The sequence below is a fragment of the Cupressus sempervirens genome, chromosome 11 (assembly GCF_028749045.1).
Source record: "Cupressus sempervirens isolate cs-2001-9-10 chromosome 11, ASM2874904v1, whole genome shotgun sequence".
Lineage (NCBI taxonomy): Eukaryota > Viridiplantae > Streptophyta > Pinopsida > Cupressales > Cupressaceae > Cupressus > Cupressus sempervirens.
In genome coordinates this window covers 301,998,322-302,012,963 of record NC_143128.1, presented here as the reverse complement: position 1 = coordinate 302,012,963, position 14,642 = coordinate 301,998,322, and the positions used below count along the sequence as shown (strand labels likewise).

At 35.8% G+C, this 14,642-nt stretch overlaps 1 protein-coding gene across 2 annotated transcripts in view; it reads left to right on the top strand.

Moving 5' to 3' along the window:
* The window catches only part of LOC149529327 (protein TPR3-like), a 68,461-nt gene extending 54,432 nt beyond the window's left edge, over positions 1–14,029 (top strand). For both annotated transcript variants that reach the window (XM_089808892.1, XM_089808891.1), the window contains exons 18-25: positions 11,285–11,434; positions 11,858–11,968; positions 12,106–12,285; positions 12,382–12,510; positions 12,627–12,722; positions 12,843–13,031; positions 13,171–13,340; positions 13,564–14,029. In XM_089808892.1, the coding sequence (XP_089665018.1) occupies positions 11,285–11,434; positions 11,858–11,968; positions 12,106–12,285; positions 12,382–12,510; positions 12,627–12,722; positions 12,843–13,031; positions 13,171–13,340; positions 13,564–13,771 (1,233 nt within the window). In that variant the 3' untranslated portion in view covers positions 13,772–14,029. The remainder of the gene's footprint in view (positions 1–11,284; positions 11,435–11,857; positions 11,969–12,105; positions 12,286–12,381; positions 12,511–12,626; positions 12,723–12,842; positions 13,032–13,170; positions 13,341–13,563) is intronic.
* The last annotated feature ends 613 nt before the right edge of the window (positions 14,030–14,642 follow it).

The following is a 14,642-nucleotide window of genomic DNA, read 5'->3' as shown; positions in this document are numbered from 1 at the left end:
GTTGAATGCTTGGGTTTGAAACCAGTGTATAGGTAAAAGTTTACCACAAGAGTAGTTATTAAGATTGTTAGATGCTTGTTATTACAATTCTGAAATGATCAGAGGTCTATTGCTTTCCTATGCTTGATTGGGATCTTGTCTTCTTGATTGATCTCTGTAACTACCCTTCAATGATCCTCTATTTGGAGGTTGGGCTTATCATTTATACCTTCTTAGGGCTTTGAAGAGGCACATATCTTCCAATGAGAAATCGTTTGTAATGGATGTCCCTTGTATTCATGCCTTTTGACCCTTATTGATTGCTCTTCTTGGAACTATTTCTTGTGTTAGCTAATCTCCCTCAAACTTGTTAATCCTTCATTCATTTGTTATGTGACAAGTTGTTAATTGTGGTGTAATCTTCCAAGTGAGAAATCAAGAAGTCTAGGATCAAGACCATTTTCCTTTCTCCCCCTCTTATGGTAGGGTCATGACATTTATATTCTCTCATTTTTTTCAGCAAGTGCAACCTTTGTGTGTTGTCTTTTCATGATGGGTCAAGACTCCCCATTGGTGACCAGCCGTAATTCATTGTTTATTATCATTAATTGAAAATTTCACCTCTTGAGTGGATTGCATATCGCTAACAACATATGTAAATGTTTTTTGCATAATTAAGGTTGCTTTGGTGCACTAATCTAATTGTTCTATCGCCAATGTCGTCATTCATAATCTGCCCAACCGCTATTAATACTACTTCCTATATATTAATATAGAGATGATATCATGACAGGGAGCATGACATGAATCGATGTCAATATCCAATGACTAATATCATGTGCAAGACCAAAACCAAGATTTCTCTAATAGAGGGCATTTCAATTGGTGAGTTCATACTCTTAAATGTATTATATTTGTTCTTATAATTAGAATTGTGATTTTAGGGAAAAATTTAGGAATATCCCAAAAGGGGACGATACAATTGGTATCAAAGCTAAGTTCTAGCTAGCTTGGGGCAGTGAAGATAGTTGATGCAACTATGCCAAAGGGCTCAAAGGGCATTTGAAGGGGAAAGAAGACAACTTACAAAAAGTATTAAAATGGGTAAACAATTGGGAAATGAGTTGAAGGCCTTCGTGGAACACTATGAAAGAACAACTTGGGCTTTAAAAATGAGAAGGGAATCTAGTTACTCCTACAAACCTTTCAAAATATGAAAGCACAATTAACACTCTTAGACCCAACCAAACTTATGGGATGGATGCCACCTCTAACCGTTCGATGAAATAGAGATTCACTATGGTTAACACCTTGGGTAACTCCAGGAGGGACCATCAAGAGAAGAAGAAGAAATCAATACAACAAACTATAACTTAGATGAGTGTACATAAGCTTACTTGAGACTTGACCATAAATGCTAAATTATGAGGAATATTCCATTTAGAGAGCATTGTGAGGTTGGAACAAGAAGTAACCCTAGAAGAGAAAGGGGTCGGCATAATAAAGATTTACGTTAGAAGGTTAGTGTAGTAGGAAAAAGTCGTCGTCCATTCACAAATCCAAAAATGGACTTCTATCACTTAGTCCCATGTTTGAAGAAGATGCCATCAAATTCACAACATTACATTTGAAAGGGGTTGCATACAACTAGTGGCACCATGGTTTGTGTACTCAAGGGCACCAAGACATACCAACCTATAGTAAATTTATACCAAAGCTTATGGACCAATTTGACTAAAAACACCCTGAAAGACGGTTTAAAGAATTAACACAGTAATTTATCGAAGACTATATAACCAAATTTGAAAAGGTCTCAGTCATGTCACTTGGGATACAAAAGAAAGTCTTACATACCTATTTATTAAATAACTATCGAGTCAATTCATGCTATAGTGCATTCTTTTGACCCAACTTTTCTTCGAGATGCGATTCTAGATCTAGCTTCAGACACATTCCTTCCCATGGACTATAAGTTTGATTTGCCAAACTAGGGGCAGACCTGGGAAGAATTTGTACTCCTATTGTAAAGCTCGAGAAAAACTTGATGCTATTTAAGTTTTTTTTTACATTTAATTTTTTTTTTCTTTTTGCCTAAAAAGGCCAACTCAACCTCAAAACCTAATTTTGACCACTAAACTCTAGAAAGGTGAAACCTATTTCATTTATGCATTTGTGAGTGAAGAACAATAACTTTTTTTCTCTATTGCTGATTTTTTTTCTGCGTTACCAAACTAAGGTATCTAGACCACAAATCAGATTCAGATTTGAATTGGTTTTGGATTCGTACAAGGGTCAAATTTGACCCTGTGGGTCTGTTCAAACCCAGATGGACCTATAGGGTCAAGTCTAGACCCTATGCGAATTCGTTGTAGAATGGTCACGAATGCACATGGACCCGATGGAAGTTTATGCAGTTTGGACATGGATTTGATGCAAATCCATGCGGATCCTTGGGGACTTGCAAGGAAAACTTGGAATAAGTAGTGCCAAACTTAACAATCTACACACACACACACACATATATAGACACACATACACGAATCCATTTCTCCTTAGGTGTCTGAGATTCAACAACTGCATGTTGTGAGGATTGTTGTTGAATAACCTCATTTAAGCGAGCAACCTCTTGCTTGAGCTGATTTTTCTTTTCCCATAATTCACAGTTACTTTTTGACACAATGGCAAGTGCGTCTTGACCATCTTGTAAACAACCTAGTCGTGACTGCTTTCCAATTTCTATTCTAGAAACAATCTTATCTTTCAAAGATTTAGACTTAGTTTTCTTTATAGGAATGTTATCTAGGGGTATCACAACTTTTCTTCTCTTCATTGTGATCCTGTTTAACCTTGCAGGCAAACTGAAATTTTCATCTGTAGAAGCAGGTACAGTGGAGGCCATTGACATTTATCCTAATTGTATCTCTATTGTAATTGAGCATGACTCAATTTGCACAGCTGAATTCATGTGTGCATGACAAGAAGATTCTGTCATGAACAACTCAAAGCCAGTCATGAAAGAGTTTAGTTGGGAAACTTGACCTTCTATGAAGATTGGAAAATCCTCGAACACATTTCCGAGATTTTTGCATTGCTTAGTTACAATGGAGGGCATGTCGAAGATATAGGAAGTGCAAATGTATTTACTTCCGATGATGGAATAGGAGGTGTGAAGACCGTACAGAATGAATCCACATCATCATCAATTACACCCAAGAAAGGTGTCCACTAGATGGATTGTCCTTGACTACGATTAAGCCATGGAGGAGATATGATCATGACTTCTCCTTCTTCTTCTTCATCCTCTTTATCAAATTCTTCATCTGATTCTTCTTTTGATTCTTGAGCTTGCGCAGGTTTTTGAGATGTTTTAAATACTTTCCCATCTTTCAATTTGAACTTGAGGGATTTCTTCACATTGGAGGAGGATGCACCATCTTTACCCACAACTTCTAATTGCTACTTTCTCGCAAGCGGACCAAAACTCCCACAATCTACCCCCATCTTAGGATTTACCCTTTTGAGACCTTTGATCTTCAACCATTTGTTTGTGTTTGCCAAAATGGATTAAAATCAATCAAGGATAGAAGTGCTTTCCTTTTGTTGCCATTGTGTGGGAAAAGGGCATTGTTTGTCAAAACCAGCCCGATGATATTCTGGATCAAGAACATTACCATCATCTTCAATTTGAAAATTAGATGGAATTACAATCATATTCAAATCAACAACCTGCTGCAACATTAGCCTGCAATAGGCCACCTTCATAATATTCAACTCTGTCCGCATTTCAATCCAAACGTCTTCTATGTGATGAACATGAGTGAATTCCGACCTAATTCTTGAATTCATTCCATGATGATCAAAGTCATATCTGGCCTTGAACTTCTTCAATGTGATTAGCTGAAGTTGCATTTCCATAGCCTTAGCTTTGTAAACTGAATTGATCGTATAATGACCAATTGCCAAAGGCTTAGCAGAGTTGATACCAAAACCTAGCCTATGTAGAATGCTTTGATCACATTGTACCTCCACGAGCTGTTTGGCCAACTCCATTAGAATGATTCTGTCAGTGGCATACCTAGGTAAAGTATACGGTTGGAAATTGAAGGAATATGCAGCCATATTGATTAACCTTAGCCCAAGCCTTATTAGACACTTTTTTGACAAACACCTGTTTATCAAATAAACATCCGAAGTGTCCAAAATATGCATCTTGGACTCTCCTATAATGGTATTTGTTGTTTGTTAGTGTTATTTGATCATAATACTCCTAGACTGGCACCTGAAGATGATCTCTTTTGGTTGAAAGTCCTGAAAAAGACCCCAAAGCAGAAACAATGTAAACAAGATAGGAATTCATATAAAATGATGATGAAGTTCCTACTTTGAGTAACTGTTCAAAAAATGCAGTACTAATAAGTTCTCCCCAAAATATTGGTTCTTTATTATCCATGCTCTAGAAAATGAATTTGTACATCCATGGTTCAAAATCTCCAAAGTCTTTGAGGCCACATATTTTGCTGAGAAGAGTAATCAAATCTTTATACTCTTGTTTGAAACTAGATCTGTGAATAGTTTTAGGTCACCTTGAGAAGTTGTGCCTCTTGGAGTCCAACCAGTATGAATTAACATACCTCTGATAAGTCGCTTTATTGTCATTCCATATCTCTTGAGATGACTCTTTTGTCAAATCTACACATTCTACACTTGGAGGCACCTTGAAAATTTGTTCAATAACTTCAGGATCAAGACTAAGAACAACATTACCATCTGCATCTTTGATCGTTTTAGACTTCGGACTAAAATGCTTTGCAAATCCTAGAGTGAATTCCGATTCTAAGGCAGCCATAGGAAATGTGGACACTAGATGAATATTACTTCTTTTGACCCATTTCATTTCATGAGTGGTAGGAATTTGTATTCTGTGCAAGAAATCCGCCATGTCTACGTGCCCAATCTCTGTATTCGACACACTATCAAGAATAGACGTGACCTGAGATGGAGTTGCATGAGCCAACTCTTTATCATAGAAATATTTCATCTTTCCCTTCGTCTTTGCTGATGAGGGCATTTCTTGTGCTTGTGCTGCAATATGAAAATCCCAAAACATGTACAAATCATCAGAAAGTATTGCTTCCATAAAAATACTGATTCATGATCAGCAACAAAGGTTTTTAATGGAAGACAAATGTGTAGAGTATGGATTAAATACTCAAAGGACTCTTGTGCAATGATATTGAAAGGTATATACAAAGGCTGCAATGCGAATTGTGATGATGAGAAAATAAGGAAAAGTGAGCTCTTATAGATATCTCTGAGGAAAGGTGAAGTCCAAGTACATGGGAATGCGTGCACATGACATTTTTTTGACTATTTAAAAGTAACTTTCAGTAAAAAATGGGTTCTCAAAATGCAATTACATGTGAAGGAATTTTCATGCAATCATGACATGCGATAAGGTGTGTAGAGTGAGATGCGTGAAAGTGGGAATGGAGAATGAGATTATATGTACGTGCAGATGATGGATGGAAATTCATGTAATCATATGTGAAGAGTAAGATGCAAAACGTTCTGATATGTAATGATGAACGTGAAATGAGATGTTCAAGCACTTGGGAAAGAACTTGCAATTTCTTCAAAATGAAGAGAAACAAGAGAGCAAACAAACATGCAAAGAAAACGAGGACAAAACAAACACATACCTTCGGTTTGACACTCAAACATGTCAAGAGACAAGTGGTTTTATAATGCAATTCCAAATTTAGAGTTTGAGGAAAATCCAAAAGTGAGAAAATGAGAGTGTACATCATATTTAAAGGAAAAATACACTTTTCATGACATCTCTATCAACAAGTATAATACATCAAGCTAAAATGTGCAAGAAAATAGCAAGATAAGTATGAATTAATGAACAAAATTGAAAATGTCGACTTGCTTGTTAATGATCCAAAAATGAAGGAGGAAGAAGCTCTATCTTTGAAAATTTCCAAAACAAACTTTGATTTCTTCCAACTCTCAATGAGGAATAACTAATGAGCTGCAAAAGAGGCATTTTTCATGCCCAATCCCAAAAATGTGGTCAACGACCTCCAATGCATGTAGCATTTTTGGCAAAATGCATGTGTAGAACCTGTTTTTGATTAAAATGTGGTTTCACAATGGCACTAAATGCAGTGTTTTTGGCTTTAGAAAGCAAAAACATGACTTCCAATAACCAAATAATTCCTCCAAACTTGAAACAACCCTCCATTAATGGATAATACAAGCTGGAAATGCCCAAATCTGGGCATTTTTCACTAAAACATGCCCTTGAAATGCAATGAAAAACAATGTTTTTGCAAAAGGATTCAAAGTATCAAGCATGGAAAGACATAGAAATGCAAAACGCCCCTTGTGGAATGAATTTCATGCAATGGAATGGAGAGATCTGGTGTTTACATGCAAAAACATGGACTTGGAGAGCATGTGCATGGGTCGTTTTTGGCCTTGGAAGCAAAAACGGGTTCTCAACAAGAAAAAACATGTAAAGAATGCCCAAACACACTCTTGGAGTGCTATTACATGTTTTAAAAACATGTCTTTGGCTTCTCCAAGCCCAAACACACTCTAGGAATGCACTAACATGTTGTAAAAACATGCATCTTGGTTAAAAACGGGTTCTCAAGATGCATGTGCATGTTTAAAAATATGCTTTATGTGCTGACCTTTGTTGAACGCACTCTAGGAAACTGATTACATGTTTTAAAAATATGCAATATGCTTGACTCATTCTTGGGAGGTCATTGCATGTTTTAAAATTGAAGGCATTTACATGCTTTTAATTAAAAAGCTCACTCTCTAGATGCATTTGCATATTTTAAAATATGCAAATGAGTCTAAAGTTAAAATTGCACAACTTAAGTGATTTATATAAGCATATGTTTATTTAATTTTTGATGAAATACTACTTATTAGGCCATAAATAATATTTACACTATGTTTTATCATATGGTATGCAAATATTATTTTAAAAGTTATATTTACTAGGTTATTTCAATTTAAAACTCAAAAATTAAATTAAACTATATAGTTTATATAGTCACTAGTGAAAAATTAAAAAGTATCTCAACTTAAAAACATAACATAAAGTGCTCTATAGTTACTTTAAGTGAAAAATTAAATGATAAAGTAACTTAAAAACATAACATAAAGTGTATTTAAGTTATATCTTTTAAAAAGTGAATGTCAACTTCAAAATATAACATGATTTTTTAAATCATGCAGTTGCACCTGGAGAGTCCACCTTTTGGGCACTAAAATGGTCGTATCTTTTGACTACCAACTCCGATTAAGGTCTAAGATAGACCAAAACAAAGGGAAAACCGAAAGCAATGTTTTGAACAAAACCAAAAGACCAAAAGCTACCAAACACAAAAAAAAATGAGGAAAAAGACATTGAAGGCTTCAAAAATCAAGCATAGGCTCGACAAAGAGAAAAACGAAAAAAACTTGACAAAAGCCTTCAATAAAAGAATTTGTTACGTGGATTGGATTTGATTGATCAATCAATTGAATAACAAATTCAACTTAGAGAAATGAGAAACTAGTTTGAAAAAGTTTCATATTGTTACTTGCATTTTTTGGTGACAAAATGCAGGACAATAGATTACAAATTTATTATTCTGTTTTGAAGAGCCAACTTTAGGTGTAAAAGGTTCTTCTAATGTCTCCTGTAACACAACAAATTTTTTATTTTTAGAATCAGTGTGGTCAAAAATCCGAAGCACTCGGTGCAGGTGCGTCACACACCTAAGTACCCATGCTGACCGAAAATGCACCACCACACCTCGGCCACATCGATCGAGCACTCGAGTGGGTTGCGGGTTGCTCGGGTGCGGGGGTGCTCGCGGGGTGCAGCTGGCTCAATGGCCCAAAAAGTTATAAAAATAATAATTTTTTCTTTTCATTTTTAGTTTGTTTTTTTTGCATTCTTAGAGAGTACTTGGGATGATTCCATTCTCTAACATTTTGTCATTTTGTTGATTGTACTCACTTTGACATGGCTATAATATATTATTTCATTTCACTGTTTCATGCTACTCGACTCATTGTCATCATGAGCATCTTTATGATATTCATATTTGAACAATGAATTTTGAATCTTGCATCTTGAACTAAGTTAATTTGTTAAATGGTCATTGGTAATAGTTATGAAGTTTCAAATTTTAAGTTTGAACTTATGGTTTGTGAAGCGCGTTTCAATTTTCTCTATTTAATTATATTTGGTATGTTATATAATATATTGAAGTATCATTTCATAATTAGCATTTTCAGTCATATGTATTATATATATATTATGCAACTCACTCCCTCCCCCCTCCGCACCCCCACCATCCCCAAATTGAGGCCCTTTTTTTCCCGCACCCGAAACTCGTCCCAATACCCCCCCGCACCGCCGCACCCCCACGCTGAAGTAACACTTTTTTTAGTAACATGGCTGCCTGCGTAATGCCTGATATTAATTTATGGGTCAATGAATATTTTTTGGGTGATTAGGTATAATATGGAAGAAAGTGTGTGTTTGAAGACAAACACTATCTGACTAGGACGTGTTACTCTCTATTGCAAGTGTTGGAGCTGTTTTTTTAAGCTGTATTTTGTTCAATGATAAATTATTGAGCATGATGGATTCTTTTTTGTTATTGTGCATTTATTACTTCCTTGTCTGGGCAGTAAAAATAAGTATATTGGAGTGAATATAGAACTGCAGGTTTGAATAAAAAATGAAAATGATATGGCATGAACGTGAAAGATATTAAAATGGTTATGGAGGGTGTGCAGAGATAATTTTTTGATTGGTTGGGCATTAATATGTGTGATGTGACCAATCTGTGTGCAAAATGGCATTTTCTTTAGATGATATCATGTGGGATTGTATTAAAGTAATCAAGTTCTTGTAATGGGGCTAGTAATGGAGATACCATGTGAGATCATTAAGTTGCATGATACATATTGGGTCTTTGACCATTAAGAAATTACTCCTCACTGTTGTGGTATTCCTGCAATCTAGTATACACCAGTATCGAAAAAAGGATTTGATGCCTGAATTTTGGAGCAGCATTGGTTTGTTCTAGGTATAGCTGGGGGTGTTATGTTTGAGTTGAGCTGCGATTTGGTTGTGTAGTTATTCTTTGTGAAGACGCTGTGATGTTTTTCTGATTCAAGTATGTTATTTGGAGAGTCACAGTTTGTGTTATTGACAGCCATGTGAAGGAATTTGATTTTGGCATGATTATTTCAAAGGATAGATGTGATGAGAGTGTGGTGAAAGGAGTTGCCCTAGTTTCAATAATTTTGAGTTGGTGCTCAAAATAAGGTTGGTAAAAAATGCATGGGTTGCAAAAGACCAGTCATGAAACCCTAGGTTGCGGTCAAGAAAAGCACAGATTTTCGATTTTGGGAAAAACCGACCATAAGAACAACGATAGAAAAGTGCAATAAAACCAGACAGATTGCACAGGAGTTGTAGAAAATGTTGGTGTCTGATGGGATAAACAACGCAGGGAAGGGCCAAAAATTGTGTTGGCCAAAAAATGCCATTTGTGTGAGCACACAAAAGAAAATAAAAATGCTTGGACACAGGCCAAAGTCTACCAGGACTGTCGAGCACAAAAAATGACATGATTTGCAATTTCCTTTGCACAAATAAAACCCTTGAATAAGATTTTAAGATTTGAGCAAGGTCGTGCAAGCATGAGTTACAAAAAATACACAGCTTTGCAAGCAGAAAACCCATATTTACGAATCTGAGTTATCCCACAGGTACAAAACATGAGAAAAATGTGTGCAAGATTGCAAAACTCTGAAGAAGTGTAGGCACAAAAAATAGAGCCACGAAACCAAGATAAAATAGCTGAAAGACACTTTCGCGGACCTCTAAAACCGTCAAAACACCAAAGTATTAAAAAAATCATCGAATTTACAAGACCAAAGATGCCCTCAAAACTTTCTATTTGTTTCCAAAAAATCGAGCCAAAAGAACTTGAAGATTTCTCAGGACTTGCACATGAATTTTTTATTAAATTTTTTGCCAAACTCTAAAATACCACATCAACGTACTCTGATACCATGTAATGGTAATTGTATATTCAATAATGAAAATGGAGTCCACATATATAGGGAATTATATTACAATGTTTCTAAAAGAAACATACATAAACAGAAGTCGGATGTAAAAACTATCTAAAATAAGACCAAGTAAGATAATCATCTAAAAAAACATCAAAAGCTTCTATATCTTCCATGTTCTTGTATTTGAAAAGAGAAAATGTTATGTGTAGAGTGGTTATGATGACGTAGAGTTGAAAACTATTCCTTTTCTTGTATTTGCTTGTTGAAAATTGCTTTCTGGTTGTTGCAGATTTAAATGTTTCTGTGTTTGAGGGTCAAGTGGTATGGTATGATTTGGGTGTTATTGAAGGGGCTCCTTGTTCATCCCTGTTTTGACAATGACTATGTTATAGCAGTAAATTTCTTCAAAATTATTATAGACACTGAGAAATAAATATGACACATGTCTGCAAACTCGAGTCAATAACGTTGAATACTGCTGCAGAGTATATGACAGGGTAGCCTTTTAGGAGACCACCTACTAGAGGGAAAAAATGCCTTTTATGTTTTGGAAAGGACATCTTTATGTGAAATGCTTGAATCTGTTTGAATTCAAAGGAAGTTCAAACTTCAAAGTTAAAGTGAAGGATAATAATTAATTTGGACTTCCATGCCTGAGAATCAAGATTACTATGAAGTTGATCTGCTGGATGGTTATAGCCTTTTTGAATAGTTTTTGAACAAAATGATATTCCCCATTTCTCATTTTTTATATATCAATGCAAAGGATTCTATATTTGAACTTGTTTCAGTTATAAAAGAAATTTTGGTGCCAGCTAGCTTGAATAACTTAAGATTTGTCATGTTGCCTGGGTCTTTTTCTGAGATTTAGATACAGTGAACATGGATCTAGAAAAGCTATTTTGATAGATGTCCTGTGTGTGCATATTGTCATGAATATGTCAGAGATACAAGAATGATGCAAATCTTTTGAATATGTCAGAGATACAAGAATGATGCAAATCTTTTGCTTGTCTTCAAGGTGTTCATGGGTTCACTTCTGATCTTAATGAAATAATGAAAGTTACCAATAATTCTCCATCTTATTTTTATAGCAATGGATGTTTCTTTGTATTGCGAGTGTTCAATATGTTTCTGTTCACCTACTCTTATTAAGCTCATCGAGTCGTGATATTCTATTTATTGACATTTTTCTCAGAGTGGCATTGATAATAGAAATCTTGGTGAAGTCAAAGTCAAGGTGGATGATGAATCTGTTGAAAAAAGTAGAATATTGAAGATGACCGACATTACAGAGCCCACTCAATGCCGATCACTAAGTCTCCCTGATAGTCGACTGGCAAGCAAGGTGTGTTCTACTTGTTAGCCTCAAAATCTTTTGCTGAATATTTTAAACATGCTAAAATAGATTCATGTTTAAATTAAATGAGGTGTTCATTGTCTACAATAAATTTTGTTCTGGAATGGAGATGCTAACTACTATGATTGTATTACTGAACGCAAATCTCGCCTGCATTATATTCCAGCACATTGAACCTGTTAATTGCATTTTCAAAAACTTTGAAGAATTGAATGGATGATTTGTTTAACAAGAGGCCTTTTTAAATCTGTTATATTAGAGGTATAGGGGTCTTATTTTGAGAAACTAAGAATGCACCAAAAAATGTGACTATTTTTCTTGGCTATTAAATTTTAACTACTAATGCACCAAAAATGTGACCATTTTTTTTGGCTATTAAATTTTAATATCATTTCTTTTCATTAATTGCAGATTTTAAGGTTGATATACACCAATTCAGGAGTTGCACTTCTGGCTTTGGCCTCCAACGCTATCCACAAGCTTTGGAAGTGGCCGCGAAATGACAGCCATCCCAGTGGCAAGGTCGTGTGCAAATTCAATGCTTTCTTTCCATTCTCAGGCTTGCTCGAGTCTAATTATTAATTTTATGTTTGAGAAATTCTACGGATTTTCTTCTGTAGTAGAAAAGGCAAGTCAGTAAAAACAAAATCTCTTTTCAGGCAAATGCAAGCATTCTTCCACAGTTATGGCAACCACCAAGTGGCATCCAGATGGCTAATGACATAGGTGACACTGATCCTGAAGAAGCTATTCCATGCTTTGCATTATCAAAGAATGATTCTTATGTCATGTCAGCATCTGGCGGGAAGGTTTCCTTGTTTAATATGATGACATTCAAGGTAATACTTGCAATATTTGTTCAATTTTTGAAACTGTACAAAAGCATTTTTCTTTTTTTCATGAGTGATTTAACTCTGCTGATATCTTGACAACAGACAATGACGACATTCATGCCAGCACCACCAGCTGCAGCGTATCTTGCTTTTCATCCTCAGGACAACAACATAATTGCTATTGGCATGGAAGACTCAACAATTCAAATCTATAATGTTCGCGTTGATGAGGTCCTCTAGTTCCAATCTTTGGTGAAAGTCCCCAAATTATAAAAAAATGTTATTGTTGTGTTTATTATTGTTATGCTCTAAATCTCAAGATTCTTCTATGGGCTGTTTGGGTGCAGGTAAAAATGAAACTCAAGGGTCATCAAAAAAGAATTACCGGCCTTGCATTTTCACAAGTATTAAATGTTCTCGTTTCATCAGGAGCAGATGCGCAGGTGTGTTGTGTTATTGAATGTTAGGAAAGTCTTACATTTTTGGTTTTGTTATTTTGAAATTGCAGACAAACCTGGCTTCTATACTAGTATATGTAAACTTTTGAATTATATCCATTGCAGGTTTGTGTGTGGGGAATAGATGGATGGGACAAGCAGAAGAACAAATTCTTGCAAATTCCTGCAGGCAGAGTACCATCACTCTTGGCTGATACTCGAGTTCAGTTTCATCAAGATCAAATTCAGTTTCTGGTTGTACATGAAACTCAGCTGGCCATATATGAAGCGACAAAACTTGAGCTTCTTATCCAGGTATGCATAAATTCCCTCACTGTAGTCCATGGAATTTGGAGTTCCTCTGTATGCACTTCCTCTTTCTGATTTTGTATAAAATATGCCTGTTTGTATATTTTGCCTGACTAGCAGTTTGCATTTTGATGATTTTTTGCAGTGGGTACCATCTGACTTGCTTCCGGCGGCAATATCTAATGCTACCTACTCCTGTGATAGTCAACTAATATTTGCCAGTTTCTGTGATGGTGCTGTTGGCATATTCCATGCTCAAACATTAAGGCCTAGATGCCGCATTGCTCCATCTGCTTTTATTCCTTCAAATGTTAGGTGAGCTGTTGCGAAATCTCCATTGCTAGGAATGGTCTGCAGTTTCTACTACTGAGCTCATCCAAATTTATAATTGTAGATTAGCATAATGAACCATGTTCACTGTAAACTAGTTTCCAGGTATTTTGTGTGTAGTAAATCAATGTTTTAAAGATAACGAAAGTAATTAAATTTTAATTTAAAGAAATGTAGATCTCATGTCTAATGTTTATACGTCCTGCAGCTCTGTTGCATACCCACTTGTTGTTGCAGCTCACCCTACAGAGCCAAACCAGTTTGCCCTTGGATTGTCAGATGGAACTGTGCACGTATTGGAACCCTTGGATTCACAGGGCACGTGGATCAGCACGTCTGCCGAAAATGGGACAGGGGGTGCTGCTTCTGGGGTGCCGATGACAGGAAATTCGAGTTCAGAGCAAACCATTAGGTGAGACAACTTGGGCCAATTACGAGACGTGGCCACTACCAATTCCTACAGACGTTAGTCCCAGTATTTTCAACATTATGGGACATCGTCAACGCTTTGTAGCTTTCACTGAAGAATATAACATGGGTTGTACATAGAAATACAAAAAGGCCGACTTGAATTGCATGTTCCGATTCTTTACATCTGCATTTCATTTTGGATATACCCGTTCTGTAATTTGTGGACAAAGAAGGTAATATAAAATGTTATTTAATAAAGCTTTCTATTGGGTGTCGTTTTCATTTACAAATGCAACCTTGATATTTAATGTACTTTCTTCAAGGGGGTAATGATATTTTGTTGTAACATTTCGTTGGCTCTGTTATTTTAAATTAAATTTAGTTCAGTCAATATTTTCAATTGAATCCCTTTTCAGGGACCCATTTATTTCTGCTTTTCTATTTCTTGTTTACAAGCCCTGCGTTTATTAAAGTAGTTTCTTATACTTAAAGTTTTCCGTGTCCTTCTATCGTTGGCCTTTTGAGTTTCTTAATGCTCTATCCACTGGCCTTGGGGTTTTAACTTAGATAGGATTATTTTCTGTGGTGACAGTTTTTTCAGTAGCATCTTGTTTTACTATGTGACATCTTGAATGTCTTGAGGCTTTGGGGGAGATACCTCCAAATATTGGCCTTTCTGGGGCTCTTTTAGTAGGCTAACCCTACAAAGTAAATGTTAAAAAACGAAGATTAAAATAACATTCTAAAACAGATAAAATCTTGGAATTGGGACCCTACCAAAAGCTTTCAACCAAAAAACTCCGAAAACCCATGCCTCGTGCCGTTTTGCATCCATCTTAGAAAGGGAGAAAATAGAAGAAAATGAAGAGGGCAAAG